Below are 22,879 nucleotides of genomic sequence, written 5' to 3'. Positions count from 1 at the left end.
TCTCATAATGTCAATATCATATTCAGTGGTCAATGTCACTGAGTCTCTCTTACAATGTTAGCTTCAGAACTGAGAATTCTGCACCATGTAGGACATACAGGACTATATGTTGTGTTAACCATAGTGTATATAGTCAGGGGCAGTCAGAGCGTGTACAAGCAAAGAGAATAGGAGATGATTGATGGATATAAAACCACTGAAGTAGAGTAATCACTATAGTAAATAACAAGTACTTACAGTCAATTCAGATGGATCAGATTCATACTATCATCATGATGGCGAGGTTCATATTACTTGATAAAGATATTACTTTGAGCACCGAGTCTGACAGTGACATTATATAATTACTGTACAACAGTGGACAAAGCATTTCTATTGTACCATGAGTCTTATGCCTTCAAAATAACTCAGTGGAATAGTGGTGATTAAATGCATCCTCAGCTGATGGCAAGTGATGACCTTCGGATAAATGGTGAATGCTGTTAAAGCTCTGTCTGGCCTGGACACCAGGGGGAAGCCTGGCCTAGACACATCCCTATAAAAACAATGCTAACTGTTTTTATAGTATCCTCTGTGCTCTGTGGTTTTCTATTCCAGACCACAATCCCCATTAGTCTGTGTGTGTAGAGTGCAGGGTGGAGGGGTAGTTGGGGCTAAAGCAACAACCATTCAGCGCTGTGAGGAAACAGCTGAGTCTGGTGTTATTTTGGTAGTGACAGAGTTTGGAAAGAGAGTTCCTGATTAAAAGCTTTTGAAGGGTGTGTTTATAATTGACAGGTATCTCTTTTTTTCTCTTTCTCTCTCCCTCGCTTTTTCTCTCATTCTCGTTCGCTCTCTCAAACACTTTTTTCTCCCTTTGGTGTGAGAACAGTGCGTTTGTTTAGTTTCTTTTTAATGGAAAAATGTATTTTATTTATTTTTATTTAACTAGGCAAGTCAGTTAAGAACAATTTATTATTTTCAATGACGGCCTAGGAACAGTGGGTTAACTGCCTGTTCAGGGGCAAAACGATTTGTACCTTGTCAGCTCGGGGATTTGAACTTGCAACCTTTCGGTTACTAGTCCAACACTCTAACCACTAGGCTACGCTGCCGTCCTTCAGCCAGGCATCTGCAATGCACAGAGGCAGCTGTTGGCTGCCTTGGCAAAAAATGAATATATTGGGAGATATGGGGGGAAATCCGTTCTTTCTGGCTTACTAGTGGGCCTCAGATATGATTATTAATATTGAATTTTCATTTGAGAAAGGAGACGGATCCTTCGGTATACTGCAGCCTCTTTGAGATGGTCACAACGCTTGTATTCAAGTCTACTGAGACACAACCGTATGGGAAAGGAGACGGACAATAATAGTTATGAATCCCTTCAATCAAACTGTAGCTACTTGTAACGTCTGCTTCCAACTCACACCCTCAAACACGTAGATCCCCTGAACACAGCTCACTTTCCAGCCCACACTCTCAAACACCTAGATCCCCTGAACGCAGCTCACTCTCCAGATCCCAAATCACCTGGATTCTAATCACCTTCTAATCACACACCTGTATGTCATTATCACGCACTATTTAGTTCAGTTCTTTGCACTCCATCACTGTGATGTAAAGGTTGTTTTGTGACACACATCTTTCAGAGCTCTGGGTTTCCCGTGATTTACTCCTCCCGTGTATGATAGTTTTGGCCTGCCTCACTAACAACACCTTTTGCTTATCCCCTGCCTGTACTTTATCGGATTTCCTGTTATCTACCTATTGCCTGATCTCCCGGACTACGTTACAAGCCTTTTCCCTGCCTGTACTGTTGCCCTTTTGGACCCCCTGTGTATGACCTTCTGCCTGCCCCTGGACCCAGCTACCTGCCTCCTGTGTATGACCTTCAGCCTGCCCCTGGACCCAGCTACCTGCTTCCTCCTGTGGTCCTTTGCGATAAACACCTGCTGCGTCCTGAGCTTGAAACCAGCTCTCTGTCTCCCCTCATGTTTTTTACACTACTGATGTTGACTGACCCAGTGTTATCAATCCCAACTGTATAGATAGCTAGATTTTTTTGCCCATTTGAACAGCACTATTTTTGTTAATTTGTTAATACCCTCATGAGAAAAGTGTTGGATGACTCCCTAGGTACTTTGAGTTATTTTGGTCTCACAGAAGTTTCACCACTACCTAAATAGACAGACACCAATGTGATCCATGAACAGTCTGTCACTAAAACATTCAAGTGTTTCTTACAGATCTCTGGGAAGCAGGGATTGAGAAGGTAGACAGCCATGTGAAGAGGTTGGATGGCAGCCAACAGACCTTGCCAGGCTATCAGGTACATCTAAAAGCACTGATATAATGTACCAGCAGTGTTCAGCAGACTCCACACATTTTTTGTGAATAGTAACCAACAACCTGACAAGACTGGAGTATTGCACCACTGAAAAATATTATTTTCGCATTAGGGCACTCTAACACAAGATGGTTCCTATCGTTCTACTTTATATGAATATGTGCCCTGTATGTATCAGTTCCTTTTTATGTCTCAAACATTGTCCCATGTTATTACGGTTTCTCTGAATATGTACCCTGTATTAGCTCCTAAGCACAGTATATGTCTCCAACATTCTCCCATGCTATTCTAGTTTCTATGAATATGTACCCTGTATGAGCTCCTACGTACAGTATACGTCTCCAACATTCTCTCATCACTTACTGTCCTCTTCAGTCTGAAAGGTGACCTCCCGACCCTCCTTCTTGCCCTCAGGGTTGGCAAGCGCCAGACGGACCCGGATGGAATGGTAGGCCGGCAGGTCGCGCAGGGTGAAGCGTGAGGCATTGTGCTCCACCGCCAGGCACTCGCGCACAGTAGTGTTGTGCCCGCCGCCGCCCCCTGCGGTGGCATAGCGGTAGCACAGGGACACAGAGTAGGTGTGGCAGCGGGTCAAGTTGTAGGCCAGCGTCTCCCACTGCAGGGTCAGCTGCCTGGACTGGATCTCTGAGGCTGTGAGACCTCGCAAGGCCCGTGTTGGTTCTAACAGAGGGAAGGTGGGAGGAAGGGAGGGAAAGGAAGAGAGAGAAGGCAATGTTATCAACTAGGTCCAGGTCTTCTTTTGAAAAACATATTTTTATCTCAAGAGACTAACCTGGTTAAATAAAGCTGAAATAAAAACTGGTTAAACACAGTGTAAATTATGAAATCTTTAAGTTTTAATGAAATCCTTTAGTAATAGCCCTGATGTTCCCATGTGTGACAAGTTCTGACAACGTTCTTTCGGTCACGCCGATGTGTTGGAAGCTGTTCATCCAAGCTAGGTGGCGCTACCATGTCCCATCATTGAGGTCAACAGTTTTCCTACCAGAGAGAAACTGTGGGCGCGGCACACTCACGTCCCCCGCCAGCCATGCACGGACTAGTGCCAATTACGCTAATTAATGGGACAGGCTGCGGGTCTCTGTCACACCCCCGCCAGTCCCGCCTACGTGTCAACTAGAAAATTGAGTGTCCGCTATAGTTCCATGCCCAGAGGCCAAATTCAGAACCATAAATAAGAGCGCTGTCCAAGGGCATTCAATTCCGCCAGTATATTTTTATTGCAGGGTCATTTTGACAGGCTGCTTGTTTTTAGCAGTCACCCAGTTACTTCTGGTCACTGCTGGGTTTGGGGTCAACCCTGTTTCCTTTGACTCAAGCAGAGAGAACTACAGCCTTGTCTTTCTACTCCTCCCTCGGCATAGACAGATAGAGGGATACAGAGACACTGAGAAGCCTCTGTGCCTTCAAGCACAAGCCAGTCAGTGTTGCAGTAAGAGATACAGGCTACAGGGGTGAGCCAAGGACAATCTCAGGCAACACATTACCAATGGAGGCATTTGTCACATCCCATTATTAACACAATCGATGCCTTTTTGTCAAACAATATTCCACATAATGTATTGTATTGCTTTGTTCTTTTAATAGGGATTTGGGACTAATGGCAGAGGAGAGTGAGAGTGAAAGGAGATATGGAGCGGAGGGATCAGCAGTGAGAAGAGTAAGGTTATATCAGCCAACGTCTTCATTACTGCACTGACTATAACACTCAAAGGGATTCTTCTCTCACTGCAGTTATTTGTGCTGAGGACTAAAACAATGGAGCTAATGCATCGATGAGTGAGGGAAAGCTTAAAGGAAGAATGGGAGTAATCAAGGGAGATGGATTTAAAAGGTGATCTCTCTGAATATGCAAGGAAATATACGAGCACAAACAGGCACATGCACACACACACACTCTAACGCACCACTCAAAAGGCTCTCTCTTCTATTTATCTCTTCATCCCTTTCTATTCATTATATCTCTCCCTGAAGTTTATCCATTTATCCCTTTCTATTCATTATCTTTTTCATTGAAGCAGAATTTCATGACACTGGCAATCTATACTTATAAGCCCCTCCACAGTCACCTGTTTACTTTCCAAATTTGTTTTCTGGCATCGCGGTCTAGAAGGAAACATGACCACTGCTTTGTTCTGAACATCAGTTTGTGACAGCAGATACATATGTGGGCTGGGTAATAAAGTAGTGGTACCTTAGACGCGGCAGGAAATGTTAAAACAATTGTTCAATTTGATTGAGGATTGTCTTTATGGTGTAATGGATAGTCTGCACAGTCTCAAAGCTAAATAAAGAGAGGCTTATAACTGACGAGCTGATGACAAAACCACCGAAGAGGCCACAGTGTGCCCATTGTGGATTTTCATCAAATTTGACTTTTGTGCCAACACCCTTCCCCTTGCCCAGTCTATTTGTCTGCATGCCACATTCGAATGTGTGCGGCACACACTCCCTGTCAGCCTTCGGAGAGGGGTTGCAGGATCCCCAACATGGCCCAGAGCCCAGAGTGGCATGCTTGTTCCTCACAGTATAGAAGTGAGAGAAAAGGAAGAGCTTCTGGTTTATTACCCCCACTAATACTGATTCATGGGATTACCTGTGGACAGGGTTGTCCTTGGTCTGGGTTGGTGCTGAGCTGTGGAGGGAGTCTGTGGAGACTTAACCACAGGGGAGATGGGAGATGAAGGAGGCCTGCCATGATGGACGAGGAAGACGAGCCATGAAAGGGATGAGCACACTGTAATGTTCCTAATTTTAGTCAGGCACCGGTTTGAAGCCCCTCGCTCGGCAGAGAGGTCTGGTGGCAGGGGGCTCTCCAGAAGGCTCAGTGACCCAGAAGCATGTGGAAGCCTATTAAATAGGTTTGGAAATAACTTGTCTCCTCTGTGATTTACTTGAGGGGCTTTGAGCTACGATAATGCAGCCCTGCTGATAATCACAGTGATGGCTCATCAAGCACACCTGGCTGGCCATCAGAGGCGGGCGGAGACCATGTTCACGTTCACGGCCATTAGTTTTACAGCACTCACAGGAGGACGCCCGGGCTTCACTATATAGGTCAGCGCAAGCCAGGAAGAGAGGCGTTGTTCCCACAGAACAGCAGAACATACCCAGTCCATGGTGTAGAGGACTGCTAATTCCTATGTAGGTGACATTACATTACTATTAATTCCTATGTAGGTGACATTACACTACTATAGCTGAGACAACGTATTTTCATAAGTAAAACAGGTTGGGCCCCATACAGGATATTTCTCACACACACACTCACTCAAATCATCCAGAACACTGTCACAACAGGATACTCCTAGCCACAGGTGCTAGCCGGCAGTTCGGCCACAACTCCCCTGAAGATAGGGACGCACACACATTACACACTGACCCCAGAAGACAGGGACGACGCACATACAGTACACACATAGCTGCCGAGGACACCCAGATAAGACACCCACAGATTGGCAGAAAGCCTAGACTTAGAGACAAACTAGCACACACACATAATCTCCCTCCCAGCCGAACATTGTGTGACTGAAGATAGCGCACACACCAGATCTCCTTTTCAGCTGAACATGGTGTGACGACCAAGAACAGGCATGGCAGGATTCTACGATGACGGACAGACAACAGAGCCAATGCCGGATGACTACACCCCAGCCTGATCCAATCCGAAGATCCGATCTCCTAGAAATCAACCTACTTTCTGTTGTGTATATGAAGCTTGTACTCACTGTTAGCAAGGTTCTTTTCTGCTAGTCTCTGATGAGCTAACAGAGGGGCCCGTATATACGCTGTACCAGATATCTTCACTCTGAATAAACCTGTCGCTTGTCGTACAATCTACCACCTTGTCTGCATCGATCCTTGACCGACTCACCCTTTATCATATCCCATTATCAACAATGGCAACACTGTTTTTTGGAGAATAAAGTAACTTTAGTCATAAGAACACCAAGAGGGTCCAAGCCTCCCGTCTGTTCACTCTGGTAACTAGCACACTCCCAGAGATCCCCACTGTGACAAGACTGAAGACTCATGCTTAGACCTAGCAGCCCAACAAATTTGAGGAGGATCATATAATGCAATGATGAAGTTTGGGGTCAGTGTGGGTTCTGGACCAGATGGTCTGGGGGTTGGGTCAGTGGAACTCAAGGGTGTCCAGGTGGTGATTCGAGACTCCTGGAGGGTGAACAGGGTGATGGAGATGAGTATCTGAAGGTGTGTGAATCAGGATCAGGCCACCAACAGAACAAACAAGTAGACACAACAACCTAACCCTTATGTTGTGAAAACAACAGCTGGGGAAATTAAAGGGCAAGAAGTCAGGCTTTGATATCTGAGACAGTTATTTGGAGTCACCATTGGTATGAAAATTATCTGGAGGAAAAAAACATGACAGACAGGATAAAACGGTGCCACTAAAATAAATTTACATTAGAACAGTGTGTGCATCCTCTCTCACTTCACAACTATAAAATTCCCTCTCCTCTTTCCCTGTCTATCTCTTTAAAAAATATTATAATTTTTTCCTTGTGTATCCTTTCTCTATTTCCTCTCATTTTTTCCCTGTGTTTTTGAGTGAGAGCTGGCTCTGGGCTCTCTATTATACTGATGAATGGCTGGTGTCTGCGGCTATTGGGAAAAGGGAGTGTGCTTAATGTGTCATCAGACAGGACATGGAGGCTGTGGTTGGTGGAACAGGGAGGGGGGGTGAGAGATGGTTTGTGGTGGGAAGAGATTGCTGGGCATATTAAAGACTGATGACTGTAGGAGACATGGGACAAATGCCCACAGGAAATAGGCATGAATTTTGTGGTTGAGTGTGTGTGTGCTAGTTGTTTTCTTCCAGCAAATTTTTTATTTTTTTTTACAAAGACCACCTCTCAATCTCACAGAAGGGTTTCAGTCTGGAATACAATTTGGCCACATTATCACCACAGTCGATGGTCTGCTATTCCACTTTTCAAATTGAATAATATAATGAAGCAATTACTCTGAGATTAAATCAAGTCTGCGCATCTAGCTGTTGGGCATCTGTACTTTGAATAGTCTGAGGAAATATCCTCTCTAAAATGACCAAAAATATGAGCGTTTCTGAGGTTCCGTAGGTAAAATCCACAGACGAAGCAAACTGCTTGTAGAATGATACACTTCCCTCTATTTATCAAGACTATAAACATATCAGTCAGACCAAGAAAACTAGAATGATCTTACAATAAAATGTGCAAATCAATTAAAAAAATGATGGCAAGACTTAATCAAGGATTTGCAAGTGGTTAATAACATGTATTACCAAACTATTCTGTGTTACCAACACTGACAATTATGAGAATGTCACATACTGTACAAGAATATCTAGACCTTGCCACACCGCCCAGACCCTCACCTGCACACTTAGTCCTGCTGATGAGGGGTGGTCCGGGTGGTCCGGTGCCGCCCTCTCCGGGCCGGGTCAGCAACACACTTATGTGATACTCCGTGTCTGGGTCCAGATGCCACAGCTTGTAGCTGACCATGTTGACCCCATGGACCTCGGACCAAGGTGAGTGGCTGGCCCGGTACTCAATCTCCTTCCTGATGATAGGGCCATCTCCCAGGATGGAGTTCGTGTTGAGCTGGATGATCAGATATGTGGAGCCCGCTCGCAGCAGCTGTGGGGGCGCAATAGGAGAGGGTGGAACTGTGGGAAGAAGACAGGGTAGGAGGCTGTGAGGTTATTTAAATGTTATTTTTGCTTCTATACACTGTAGCTGTATCTATGTGACATTTGAGGACTATCTTGGTCAGAAGCGTTTGAACTGCATTCCACTGTCCTTCAAAATACTATGTACTATTGCAAATCAGTCTTATTACAACATGCTTATCAGCTTCTCATACTTTTACTCCATCTACAACCTTCAGGTTTGTTTGAGCCCCCCAACTTTTTTTTGCAGATCAAGGGTTCAAATAGCAGATTGGACACACCTATTAATAGCGCATTAACGAGCCATACATGAACATAGCAGATAACCGTGAGTGAAACAAAAACAGCTGTGCATATGGTCTGAGGAATGTGTATGATCTCAGAATACAAGCTCTCTTAATTGAGCGATGTGTGCCTCCCGCTGGCACCATAATTCATGCAAGAGCTTCACAGAGGAAGTCACCATGATGAAAGAAGAGAACTCAACATCATTCCGAGGACAAGTTGCCAAAGCAGGATTCATTTCAGAGGCCACCGTCCGAATGTCACTGACAGCAGACTCTCGGAGCCACTGAGCAATTACACAGAAATGTAACTGTGTGAGATGAAGAAGGGAATGCAGAAAAATGAGGACTAAGAGCGATAGAAAGATCAGAGTTAGATCTGTGGCTGTGACTAATCCCTGATTCCTGCAGAGGTGCCGGTGTCTGTTATGACTGTCCTCTCAGGGGGCTCTCGTCTCTATTCCTGCCTCATCCCATGGACACTTGCATGGAGCACGTGCGAACTGCAGGCAATCATGCAAGCCTCACAAGCCTCTGGAAGCACAGGGAGACAGGCACAGGGAGACACTGTATATTGATGTAAATTCACCTTATCTCACATCAACAAAACTCCCTTACTGTACTTTCCCAAGGATTCTTCTATAACTGCAATTATTCATTACTGTTGCATTTCTGTTTTCAGCACCATTTTGTGTTTAGGAACACAAACCCAGCTGACTGAATCAGCTGGAGGTTTGATAACATAGCTTTTTATTTACTTATGTATTTGCTCAATGATTATTATTTTTCCGAGATCCCTGAAAATGAGTTTATCGAAACATGACAACTGATATGATACATCTTAGCCAAAAATACCTCAGGGGTGAAACTCCACAAAATGTGTTCTACATTGCAGGGACAGAACACTGTCCTCCATGGGCCTCTTTGCAATTGACATGATTACTTTGTGCATGTAATCTATGGGCCAAATGGGGAGCACTTGTGGGATCTGAAATTAGTTGATCAAGCTAATTAAAAGGCTGATTACCCTCTCGTTAGCGGGGGCAGTGGGGGAGGACTGTTTATAAAAGCCTTGTTAAGGGGCACGCACTGCAGTCCCTGTGAAATACAACACAGAGTATGAGTTATGGCCCTGTTGCAGAACGGCTATGCATCAGTTCTCAGGAGTCAGGACAAAACACGCCATGCCAAAAATAACCCACATATTCTGAATTTAAAAAAGCTTCGGCAACAACCATGTCACTACTATAATGCTACTAACAATTCTAGAGCTGAGAATTCTTCGTACAGTTTTCTATGGAGCTGAGCACATTACTTGGAGATTGTATGGCCCTCTGTCTGTGAATTGATTGAGGCTGTTGCTTACTGGCAGACACCGTGTGAGCTCAGTGCTGGTCTGGCAAGGGGCTGTGCTCTTATCCACCAAATGGTCCGTATCACTAAATCCATGCTGCCACATCTATCAATTGATTAGATTGGTGCTACTTCACCCCCCCCGTTACTTATTCTCTCTCCCCCTCCTCTCCCTTTTCTTACTCTCTCTCTCTCTCTCTCCTCTTTCCCTCCCTCTACTTTCAAGGCCTGTTTCAAGAAGTGATGATGCAAAGGATATAAAGCACTAGAGGAGACGAGTAGAATAGGACTTCTCCATGTCCTTATTTCCCTCTCCATCTCATTCCTCTGGTTTAGGGATTAGGGCCTGGCGTGGCATCAAACCCTCCTATTGAGCTGTGTCATCAAAGAGCTGTCAGAGCAGTGTCAGGCTCTAGGGTTAGAGTGAGTAATGGGACTGAGGTTGGGCCATCTGCAGAGAATGATATGAAGGGGCAGAGATATTGGATCAACATTGGTGTCCAATAGATCACCTCTCCAACACTGCTCTACTGATCAGCCTGGAACAGTATTATTATTATTTACCTTTATGTCAACAGGGAAGTCATATTGAGACTAAAGTCACTTTGACAAATGAGCCCTGCACAATAGAAAAACAAGCACATATAGTACATCAGGCAAACATAAATATAGACAATATACACATGGCTGCAGGTAGCCGAGTGGATAATGTTGGGCTGCTGGATTGAATCCCCGAGCTGACAAGGTAAAATTCTGTCGTTCTGCCCCTGAGCAAGGCAGCTAAAGACGGCTGCTAGAATCTTAACTACAACCAAAAAATGTGATCATATTACTCCAGTGCTAGCCTCTCTACACTGGCTTCCTGTTAAGGCAAGGGCTGATTTCAAGGTTTTACTGCTAACCTACAAAGCATTACATGGGCTTGCTCCTACCCGTCTTTCCGATTTGGTCCTGCGTACATACCTTTTTTATTTTTTTATTTTTTTATTTCACCTTTATTTAACCAGGTAGGCTAGTTGAGAACAAGTTCTCATTTGCAACTGCGACCTGGCCAAGATAAAGCATAGCAGTGTGAACAGACAACACATGGTTACACATGGAGTAAACAATTAACAAGTCAATAACACAGTAGAAAAAAAGGGGGGAGTCTATATACAATGTGTGCAAAAGGCATGAGGTAGGCGAATAATTACAATTTTGCAGATTAACACTGGAGTGTGTGACGACCCTCCCACTCTGTCTGCCGTATTCTGTCTTTGTTCTTGTTTCCTTATTAGGATGCCGGTGGGCGGAGTTGAGAGGGTCGTCAGCTACATGGGAAACACCTGAGCCAGGTGTCTCCCAGGATAAATAGACCTCTTCCACATTCATGGAGGAGACTCTCTCCATGCAGACACCTTTGTAGATTGTGTTATGGTTCTTGGTGGCCTTTTGTTTGTTTGCTTTGGCACCTTTCAACACCCTGCATTATCACATTCATGCATGCAAAACACTCACTTACACTACTGATTACTGATTACACACACCATTGTATATTATACTTATTTGCTTTAGTTAATAAATATATATTTTGCTACTCCTTATCTCCACGTTGTCTCCCTTTGTTACGGGCTTTGAGCCGGTTCGTGACAAGTGATAAATGATCAGATGGTCATGTACAGGTAGAGATATTGGTGTGCAAAAGAGCAGAAAAGTAAATAAATAAAACAGTATGGGGATGAGGTAGGTGAAAATGGGTGGGCTATTTACCAATAGACTATGTACAGCTGCAGCGATCGGTTAGCTGCTCAGATAGCTGATGTTTGAAGTTGGTGAGGGAGATAAAAGTCTCCAACTTCAGCGATTTTTGCAATTCGTTCCAGTCACAGGCAGCAGAGTACTGGAACGAAAGGCGGCCGAATGAGGTGTTGGCTTTAGGGATGATCAATGAGATACACCTGCTGGAGCGTGTGCTACGGATGGGTGTTGCCATCGTGACCAGTGAACTGAGATAAGGCGGAGCTTTACCTAGCATGGACTTGTAGATGACCTGGAGCCAGTGGGTCTGGCGACGAATATGTAGCGAGGGCCAGCCGACTAGAGCATACAAGTCGCAGTGGTGGGTGGTATAAGGTGCTTTAGTGACAAAACGGATGGCACTGTGATAGACTGCATCCAGTTTGCTGAGTAGAGTGTTGGAAACCATTTTGTAGATGACATCGCCAAAGTCGAGGATCGGTAGGATAGTCAGTTTTACTAGGGTAAGCTTGGCGGCGTGAGTGAAGGAGGCTTTGTTGCGGAATAGAAAGCCGATTCTTTGATTTGATATGAGTCTGGAAGGAGAGTTTGCAGTCTAGCCAGACACCTAGGAACTTATAGATGTCCACATATTCAAGGTCGGAACTATCCAGGGTGGTGATGCTAGTCGGGCATGCGGGTGCAGGCAGCGATCGGTTGAAAAGCATGCATTTGGTTTTACTGGCGTTTAAGAGCAGTTGGAGGCCACGGAAGGAGTGTTGTATGGCATTGAAGCTCGTTTGGAGGTTAGATAGCACAGTGTCCAATGACGGGCCGTAAGTATATAGAATGGTGTCGTCTGCGTAGAGGTGGATCAGGGAATCGCCCGCAGCAAGAGCAACATCATTGATATATACAGAGAAAAGAGTCGGCCCGAGAATTGAACCCTGTGGCACCCCCATAGAGACTGCCAGAGGACCGGACAGCATGCCCTCCGATTTGACACACTGAACTCTGTCTGCAAAGTAATTGGTGAACCAGGCAAGGCAGTCATCCGAAAAACCGAGGCTACTGAGTCTGCCGATAAGAATATGGTGATTGACAGAGTCGAAGGCCTTGGCAAGGTCGATGAAGACGGCTGCACAGTACTGTCTTTTATCGATGGCGGTTATGATATCGTTTAGTACCTTGAATGTGGCTGAGGTGCACCCGTGACCGGCTCGGAAACCAGATTGCACAGCGGAGAAGGTACGGTGGGATTCGAGATGGTCAGTGACCTGTTTGTTGACTTGGCTTTCGAAGACCTTAGATAGGCAGGGCAGGATGGATATAGGTCTGTAACAGTTTGGGTCCAGGGTGTCTCCCCCTTTGAAGAGGGGGATGACTGCGGCAGCTTTCCAATCCTTGGGGATCTCGGACGATATGAAAGAGAGGTTGAACAGGCTGGTAATAGGGGTTGCGACAATGGCGGCGGATAGTTTCAGAAATAGAGGGTCCAGATTGTCAAGCCCAGCTGATTTGTACGGGTCCAGGTTTTGGAGCTCTTTCAGAACATCTGCTATCTGGATTTGGGGGGGGCGGAGCTGTTGGCCGAGGTTGGAGAAGCCAGGCGGAAGGCATGGCCAGCCGTTGAAAAATGCTTATTGAAGTTTTCGATAATCATGGATTTATCGGTGGTGACCGTGTTACCTAGCCTCAGTGCATTGGGCAGCTGGGAGGAGGTGCTCTTGTTCTCCATGGACTTCACAGTGTCCCAGAACTTTTTGGAGTTGGAGCTGCAGGATGCAAACTTCTGCCTGAAGAAGCTGGCCTTAGCTTTCCTGACTGACTGCGTGTATTGGTTCCTGACTTCCCTGAACAGTTGCATATCACGGGGACTCTTCAATGCTATTGCAGTCCGCCACAGGATGTTTTTGTGCTGGTCGAGGGCAGTCAGGTCTGGAGTGAACCAAGGGCTGTATCTGTTCTTGGTTCTGCATTTTTTGAACGGAGCATGCTTATCTAAAATGGAGAGGAAGTTGCTTTTAAAGAATGACCAGGCATCCTCAACTGACGGGATGAGGTCAATGTCCTTCCAGGATACCCGGGCCAGGTCGATTAGGAAGGCCTGCTCACAGAAGTGTTTTAGGGAGCGTTTGACAGTGATGAGGGGTGGTCGTTTGACTGCGGCTCCGTAGCGGATACAGGCAATGAGGCAGTGATCGCTGAGATCCTGGTTGAAGACAGCTGAGGTGTATTTGGAGGGCCAGTTGGTCAGGATGACGTCTATGAGGGTGCCCTTGTTTACAGAGTTAGGGTTGTATCTGGTGGGTTCCTTGATGATTTGTGTGAGATTGAGGGCATCTAGCTTAGATTGTAGGACTGCCGGGGTGTTAAGCATATCCCAGTTTAGGTCACCTAACAGAACAAACTCTGAAGCTAGATGGGGGCGATCAATTCACAAATGGTGTCCAGGGCACAGCTGGGAGCTGAGGGGGGTCGGTAGCAGGCGGCAACAGTGAGAGACTTATTTCTGGAGAGAGTAATTTTCAAAATTAGTAGTTCGAACTGTTTGGGTATGGACCTGGAAAGTATGACATTACTTTGCAGGCTATCTCTGCAGTAGACTGCAACTCCGCCCCTTTGGCAGTTCTATCTTGACGGAAGATGTTATAGTTGGGTATGGAAATCTCTGAATTTTTGGTGGCCTTCCTGAGCCAGGATTCAGACACAGCAAGGACATCAGGGTTAGCAGAGTGTGCTAAAGCAGTGAGTAAAACAAACTTAGGGAGGAGGCTTCTGATGTTGACATGCATGAAACCAAGGCTTTTCGATCACAGAAGTCAACAAATGAGGGTGCCTGGGGACATGCAGGGCCTGGGTTTACCTCCACATCACCCGCGGAACAGAGAAGGAGTAGTATGAGGGTGCGGCTAAAGGCTATCAAAACTGGTCGCCTAGAGCGTTGGGGACAGAGAATAAGAGGAGCAGGTTTCTGGGCATGGTAGAATATATTCAGGGCATAATGCGCAGACAGGGGTATGGTGGGGTGCGGGTGCAGCGGAGGTAAGCCCAGGCCCCGGGTGATGATGAGAGAGGTTGTATCTCTGGACATGCTGGTTGTAATGGGTGAGGTCACCGCATGTGTGGGAGGTGGGACAAAGGAGTTATCAGGGGTATGAAGAGTGGAACTAGGGGGTCCATTGTGAACTAAAACAATGATAACTAACCTGAACAACAGTATACAAGGCATATTGACATTTGAGAGAGACATACAGCGAGGCATACAGTAATCACAGGTGTTGAATTGGGAAAGCTAGCTAAAACAGTAGGTTAGACAACAACAGCTAATCAGCTGGCAACGACAACAGCAGGTAAAATGGCGTTGACTAGGCAACGGGGCCAACAGATAAAACAAACAAGCAGAATGGAGTACCGTGATTAATGGACAGTCCAGCGTGCATCAGCTATGTGGCCGAGAGATCAGTGTCCAGGGGGCAGCGGTGGATGGGGCAGGGAAGCTGGATTGGCGAGTGTTATCCAGGTAAAAAAAAAAAGAACAATGACTAAATAGCTTGTAGCTAGTTAGCTTCTGGAGGTTCTTGAGTGTGTTCTAATTTTTTTTTAAATAATAGCGATTCCGTATCACATTGGGTGAGGCAGGTTTCCGGAAGGTATAAACAAATTAAAAATCAAAAAGAGATAGAAAGTAAATATGGGTGTTTGGGACGGGGCGATGCAGACGGTTAGCAGGCCTGTGCTAGCAAGCTAACAGTTCGTAGATTGCTAGATAGCTAGTTGTGAAGATCCAGCTGAAAAATGTTCCATTTGCGGTGGGAATCCGGGGAAGAAATCGGTGGATGAAAAAATAAATAGGTCCGTTATGCTCTGGTTAGAGTCGCGTTGTTCGAACTGGCGAGAGCTTTCCGGGCTGAAGGTTAGCTGATGACCGGTTAGCTGAAGACCGCTAGCATGGCTAGTGGTTTGCTGGATAGCTTCAGTTGAGCATCAGTTGAGGGATTCTGGTTCCGAAGTAAATATAAATATAAATACTTTAGGAAAAATAGCTACATTGGGTGAGGCGGGTTGCAGGAGAGTATTTGGAAGCTTAGGTTTAGCAAAAAGTTTTTAAAGAGATATGCGAAGAAAAATATGTAAAAAACGAAAGAGATATATACAGGGGACACGACACGACAGGACTTACTGCTACGCCATCTTGGATACATACCATGCAAGCGGACCTACACGTACGCTACGGTCACAAGACACATGCCTCCTAATTGGCCCTAGAATTTCTAAGCAAACAGCTTGAGGCAGGGCTTTCTCCTATAGAGCTCCATTTTTATGGAATTGTCTGCCTACCCATGTGAGAGATGCAGACTCGGTCTCAACCTTTAAGTCTTTATGAAGACTCATCTCTTCAGTGGGTCCTATGGTTGAGTGTAGTCTGGCCCAGGAGTGTGAAGGTGAACGGAAAGGCACTGGAGCAACGAACCGTCCTTGCTGTCTCTGCCTGGCCGGTTCCCCTCTATCCACTGGGATTCTCTGCCTCTAACCCTGTGACGGGCTGAGTCACTGGCGTACTGTTGCTCTTCCATGCCGTCCCTAGGAGAGGTGCATCACTTGAGTGGGTTGAGTCACTGACATGATTTTCCTGTCTGGGTTGGCGCCCCCCTTGGGTTGTGCCGTGGCGGAGATCTTTGCGGGCTGAAGATATCCCTCTAGTGGTGTGGGGGCTGTGCTTTGGCAAAGTGGGTGGGGTTATATCCTGCCATTTTGGCAATGTGGGTGGGGTATTGTCGGATGGGGCCACAGTGTCTCCCGACCCCTCCTGTCTCAGCCTCCAGTATTTATGCTGCAGAAGTTTGTGTCGGGGGGCTAGAGTCAGTCTGTTATATCTGGAGTATTTCTCCTGTCTTATCCGGTGTCCTGTGTGAATTTACGTATGCTCTCTCTAATTCTCCCTCTTTCTGTCTGTCTGTCTGTCTGTCTGTCTGTCTGTCTGTCTGTCTGTCTGTCTGTCTGTCTGTCTGTCTGTCTTTCTTTCTTTCTTTCTTTCTTTCTTTCTTTCTTTCTTTCTTTCTTTCTTTCTTTCTTTCTTTCTTTCTTTCTTTCTTTCTTTCTTTCTTTCTTTCTTTCTTTCTTTCTTTCTTTCTTTCTTTCTTTCTTTCTTTCTTTCTTTCTTTCTTTCTTTCTTTCTTTCTTTCTTTCTCTCTCGGAGGACCTGAGCCCTAGGACCATGCATCAGGACTACCTAGCCTGATGACTCCTTGGTGCCCCAGTCCGCTTGGCTGTGTTGCTGCTCCAGTTTCAACTGTTCTGCCTGCGGCTATGGAACCCTGCCCTGTTCACCGGACGTGCTACCTGTCCCAGACCTGCTGTTTTCAACTCTCTAGAGACAGCAGGAGCGGTAGAGATACTCTGAACGATCGGCTATGAAAAGTCAACTGACATTTACTCCTGAGGTGCTGACCTGTCGCACCCTCGACAACCACTATGACTATTATTATTTGACCCTGCTGGTCACCTATGAACATTTGAACATCTTGGCCATGTTCTGTTATAATCTCCACCCGGCACAGCCAGAAGAAGACTGGCCACCCCTCATAGCCTGGTTCCTCTCTGGGTTTCTTCCTAGGTTCTGGGCTTTCTAGGGAGTTATTCCTAGCCACCGTGCTTCTACACCTGCATTGCTTGCTGTTTGGGGTTTTAGGCTGGGTTTCTGTACAGTACTTTGTGACATCAGCTGATGTAAGGGCTTTCTAAATACATTTGATTGATTTGACTGAGTTAACCCACTGTTCCCACTGAGTTAACCCACTGTTGTATGTGACAATAAAACATATTTTGTTTTTATTTATAGTGTCCATATACATATTTGGAGTAACAATTATTGTATTCAAAGGATGTGCTTTGCTTACGATAGCGCATGCATCATAGTCTATATCAGTGGTTCCGAAACGTTTTATAGTTCCGTACCCCTTCAAACATTAAACCTCCAGCTGCGTACCCCCTCTATAGCACCAGGGTCAGTGCACTCTAAAATGTTGTTTTTTTGCCATCACTGTAAGCCTGCCACACAAACACTATACAATACATTTATTAAACATAAGCACGAGTGTGAGTTTGTCACAACCTTGCTCGTGGGAAGTGACAAAGAGCTCTTATAGGACCAGGGTACAAATAATAATAATAATCAATAATTTTGCTTTTTGTTAACTATCTTACATATAAAACCTTATTTGTTCATTAAAAATTGTGAATAACTCACCACAGGTTAATGAGAAGGGTGTGCTTGAAAGGAAGCACAACTCTGCAATGTTGGGTTGTATTGGAGAGAGTTTCAGTCTTAAATCATTTTCCACACACAGTCTGTGCCTGTATTTAGTTGTCATGCTAGTGAGGGCCAAGAATCCACTCTCACATAGGTGCTTGCAAAGGGCATCAGTGTCTTAACAGCGCGATTTGCCAAGGCAGGATACTCTGCGCAGCCCAATCCAGAAATCTGGCAGTGGCTTCTGATTAAATTCAATCTTCACAGAACCGACAGTTGCAATTTCAATGAGGCTCTCTTGTTCAGATATCGGTAAGTGGACTGGAGGCAGGGCATGAAAGGGATAATGAATCCAGTTGTTTGTGCCATCCGTTTCGGTAAAGTATCTGCGTATTAGCGCACCCACACACATTACAAATCCTACAATGTGATTTTCTGGATGTTTTTTCTCATTTTGTCTGTCATAGTCGAAGTGTACCTATGATGAAAATTACAGGCCTCTCTCATCTTTTTAAGTGGGAGAACTTGCACAATTGGTGGCTGACTAAATACTTTTTGCCCCACTGTACATTGAATATAGTTGCGGAGAGTCCCTGTAATCCTAGATTCAGATAATTCAGGTGAGAAAAAACATCACCCAGATAGGCCAGTCGTGTGAGAAACTCCTCATCATGCAAGCGGACAGACAAGTGAAAATTATGGTCAGTAAAGAAAACTTTAAGCTCGTCTCTTCAAAAAAATGTGTCAATACTTTGCCCCTTGATAAAAGCGTTACATGATTGCTGCCCATGTCGTTGTATAGTGCAGAAATAAACAGGTTCAAAATCATATCAAATTGTATTTGTCACCAACCAGCTGTATGTTGATATTGTCGTTGTTCAGCCACGACTCGGTGAAATATAAGATATTACCATTTTTAATGTCCCGTTGGTAGGATATACATGCTTTCAGTTTGTCCCATTTATTTTCAAGCGATTGAACGTGTGCTAGCAGAACGGAAGGCAAGGGCAGATAAGCCACTTGTCGCCTGATCCTCACAAGGCATCCTTATCTCTTTCCACCAATCCTACGTTCCCTTACCAGTGAATCACGGGGATCTGGGCCTGGTCGGGTGTCCGTAGTATACACCTCCCATCTGACTCATTGAAGAAGAACTCCTAGTCCGAGTTCAGATGTCCAGCAGCTCTTTTTGGTCATAAGAGATGGTAGCAGCAACATTATGTACAAAACAAGTTATGAACAACGCAAAAAAGAAAAAAAGAATAGTATGGGTGGTTAAGAACTGATAAGACAGCAGCCCTACCCTCCGGCGCTATCTTCACCTTGCTTTAACAAAGTTAAGCATTTTCACTGTAGTGTCCAAAACGTCTTTCAAGCTCGCAGGCATTCCCTTGCAGCAAGAGCCTCTCAGTGGATACTGCAGTGTACCTAAGTGGCGTCGGAAGCAACTGCTTGCACGCGCGTTACCACTCCACTATGTCTCCCTGTCATGACTTTTGTGCCATCAGTACAGATACCAACACCTCTTGACCGCCAAAGTCCATTTGATGTCACAAAGCTGTCCAGTACTTTGAAAATATCCTCTCCTGTTGTCCTGGTTTCCAGTGGTTTGCAGAAGACGATATCTTCCTTAATTGAACCCCCATAAACGCAACAGACATTTACCAGGAGCTGTGCCAGGCCCGCCACATCTGTTGACTCATCCAGCTTTAACTCATAAAATTCACTGGCTTGTATGCAAAGCAGTAATTGTTTAAAAACATCTCTTACCATGTCACTGATGAGTGTCGTGAAACAGTGTTGTTTGATGAATGCATTGTCTGTATAGTTTTCTTGTCCTTTTCCCCCAGCATTGTCCCAGCTATATCCACGGCAGCAAGAATAATTAAGTCCTCCACAATAGCATGGGGGCTTGCCTATTCTAGTCACTCGGTAGCTCACCACATAAGACACTTCTAGCCCCTTCTTATTAATGGTATCTGTTGATTTTATACATGACTTACTGTCTTAATTATCACTCAAAAAAACTCCTGTGGCTTATTTTTCTAATTGGCATGTTTTGTTTCTAAATGTCTGCGCAAGAGTTTCATCGAGTTGTGAGAGTACTTTTGCACATATAACACACTGTGGCTGAGGAAAGGCACTACTCCCAATATAAGTGAACACCAAATCAATGTAGTTCTCATCATATTTACACCTCTTTGATGGTCCAACGTCCCGGTCTGTTTGATGCTTTCCCGGGTAAGGGGGCAGTAGCTCTTCGGCTGCATCAGATTCACAACTGTCAGTGTCCATGCTAGCTGGGCAAACAATAAATGTAGAATTACTGATGCTAGCATTGGATGTGCTCATGGAAGCAGAACAACTTGTGTCGTCGACAGGTGCAGGTGTAGTACTGCTGGTATGTGTCTATGGACGCAGGCCTTACTTTTTTTAACCATTTATCAATTTTCGAGCAAAAGGAATGAGCAGCAGCTACATTTGCCTACATACGGACTTGTTAATGGAATTCCCGCGAGAGAGTAACGGTTAATGTGATTGGATGTTACTTATTTGACTAGGCTACCTGTATTTGTTATTTTGCTGAACACTAGATGGTTTAATTGTATTTTTGGTAGTGAAACAAGGCTACTCAGGTGAGAAAAAAACTCATCAAAATGTATAGCCCGTTGGACAATATAAATGGACTGTTTTAAAATGTGAAGATATTTAAAAAAATATATTAAAAAATGAATTTTCTATGTGAATCACATTTTTATTTGGCGTACCCCTGACCACATTCCACATACCCCAGTTTGGGAATACCTGGTCTATATGATAATATCAATCAAGCACTTCAATGTGTTGATTTAATTATGCCACAGCTGACAAGTGTGTGGAATGTGTAAATTGATGACAGATTATGTAAATGTTCATTTACAACATTTACTGCTTTTGCTAACACAAAGTAACATACCTAAATCAGTTTTATTCAGTTCACCTTTGGTTCATAGACCTAGAGTACAGGATATTGAGAGATCCTAGCCTAGACCCCACTGACTGACGGCGAGCGAATTTACCTTTGACAATGAGCTCAGCGAAGTTGGAGACCCCAGAGCCTCTGGAGGACTGGGTGACACATCGGTACAAGTCCTGGTCGTTGCGCTGCACACTGTCCACCTGGAATGAGGCCACAAAGCGCCGGTGACTCAGGTGCTTAACCAAGGCTGTAGCTATCACGTCCCCACTGGGCCTCTGGAGAGAGGGGACAGAAAAAACAGGATGGGTCAGATATAAACAAGCACACTCACAAACACATTCTTGCACACAGACACACAGCTGCAAATGTAACAGTATTACTTCCATTTACCGCCTTGCCTCAACCTGGGCTTGAATCACATCAACAACTGCCTCCCATGAAGCATCGTTACCTATCGCGTCACAAAAGCCACAGCCTTTGCAGAGCAAAGGAAACAACTACTTCAAGGTCTCAGAGCGAGTGATGTCACCAATTGAAACACTACTAGCATGCACTGCTAACTAACTAGGCATTTCACACCGGTTACACTCACCCCCCTTTGACAACCTTCTCCACAGCAACCCCAGCAGCTGGGCAGAGCCCAACTGAGTGATCCAATGTAAGAGTATTGCTTCCGTCCCTCTCCTTACCCCAACCTGGGCTTTTACCAGGGACCCTCTGAACACATTAACAACTGCCTCCCACGAACCATCGTTTCCTATTGCTCCACAAAAGTCTGTGGCCTTTGCAGTGTAAGGGTGGTGCTGTAGCAGTCATGACATTTAGTCAGCCGGTTATTTTCATGTAAATAACTGCATCTCAAGGCCTCTACGCATACACACAGCATACAAGGCACTGATGTGCGCCTTTGGAACGTCTACATTTTAAAAAGTCTAATAAATCCATTAACCTGTTACTCCTACCCTCTACTTTTTCAAACATTCTGTTAAAAATCGCGCAACATTTCAGCGCCCTGCTACTCATGCCAGGAATATAGTACATGCATATGATTAGTATGTGTGGATAGAAAACACTCAGACGTTTATAAAACTGGTTAAATCACGGATGTGGCTTTACCAGAACGGGAGTTTCATCGAAAAGCGCAGGAAAACCTGATCACTGAAAATGGAAAAATATATTGCTGCGCGACTTGAACCCATTGATAAAGGTGAACCACAATTAATGAGGCTGAGGTTGCAGTACCTACAGCTTCCACACGGTGTCTAGAGTCTTGTCATTTGTCTATGATTTGTTTCTTGGTCAAACAGATACAAGGCAGCACAGTTCTTCAGGTCTAGGACCGGATATTTTGGTTGAGTTTCTAGCCGGACAGTTTTCCAGACGGACAGCTATAGAAAATACTTCGTCTTGTGATTAATTTGACCTAAAGTTGCATTACAAAAGTATTTCGAAGTGTTTTGTGAAAGTTTATCGTCGACTTTTTGAATTTAAAAAAATGACTTTACGTTATGAAACGCTGTTTTTTTCCGTTGATCACACAGTCTACATATAACGATATCTAGGCTATATATGGACCGATTTAATCGAAAATGGGACATCTAGGGAGTGCCAACAAAGAAGATGGTCAAAGGTAATGAATGTTTTCTATTTTATTGTGCGGTTTGTGTAGCGCCGAATATGCTAATTATTTTGTTTACGTCCCCTGCGGGTCTTTTGTGGTGTTACATGCTATCAGATAATAGCTTCTCATGCTTTCGCCGAAAAGCATTTTAAAAATCTGACTTGTTGCCTGGATTCACAACGAGTGTAGCTTTAATTCAATACCCTGCATGTGTATTTTAATGAACGTTTGAGTTTTAACTAATACTATTAGCATTTAGCGTAGCGCATTTGCATTTCCAGAGCTCTAGATGGGACGCAAGCGTCCCGGGTAGAAGCAAGAGGTTTTAAATATACACTATCAAATCAATCATTTATTTTTTGGCACTCTCTAAAGAAACCTTATGATATGAAGAAAATATATTTTTGCACCATGCCATAGGCAGTAGGCTAGTTCATTTAGGAGACAAGATAGTCCTGTTTCATTATTTTATATAACATGATTTTCTAGTAAGGAGGATATAATTCCCATTTCGGAGCGAGTGCGCATAGGAAGTGGCTATATTGAGCGTAAAAGTGACCATTTGAACCAGGTTCTATACGCTAGACTTATTTGGCAACTTTAGTTGCGAATGATACAAACCTTAGAATGTCTTAGAAATCAAAACATACAGGATATGGGCTG

General features: G+C 44.7%; 1 protein-coding gene across 2 annotated transcripts in view; it reads right to left on the bottom strand.

Annotated features, from left to right (window-relative positions):
• The window catches only part of ptprub (protein tyrosine phosphatase receptor type Ub), a 375,002-nt gene that overhangs the window by 153,335 nt on the left and 198,788 nt on the right, over positions 1 to 22,879 (bottom strand). For both annotated transcript variants that reach the window (XM_065011362.1, XM_065011367.1), the window contains exons 6-8: positions 20,696 to 20,870; positions 7,734 to 8,027; positions 2,693 to 3,010 (exon numbers count right to left, since the gene is read on the bottom strand). In XM_065011362.1, coding sequence (XP_064867434.1) covers positions 2,693 to 3,010; positions 7,734 to 8,027; positions 20,696 to 20,870 — 787 coding nt within the window. The remainder of the gene's footprint in view (positions 1 to 2,692; positions 3,011 to 7,733; positions 8,028 to 20,695; positions 20,871 to 22,879) is intronic.

This window comes from Oncorhynchus nerka, linkage group LG3, assembly GCF_034236695.1.
Source record: "Oncorhynchus nerka isolate Pitt River linkage group LG3, Oner_Uvic_2.0, whole genome shotgun sequence".
NCBI lineage: Eukaryota > Metazoa > Chordata > Actinopteri > Salmoniformes > Salmonidae > Oncorhynchus > Oncorhynchus nerka.
Note: the sequence above shows the minus strand (reverse complement) of the source record. Positions and strands in the feature narration are given on the sequence as shown.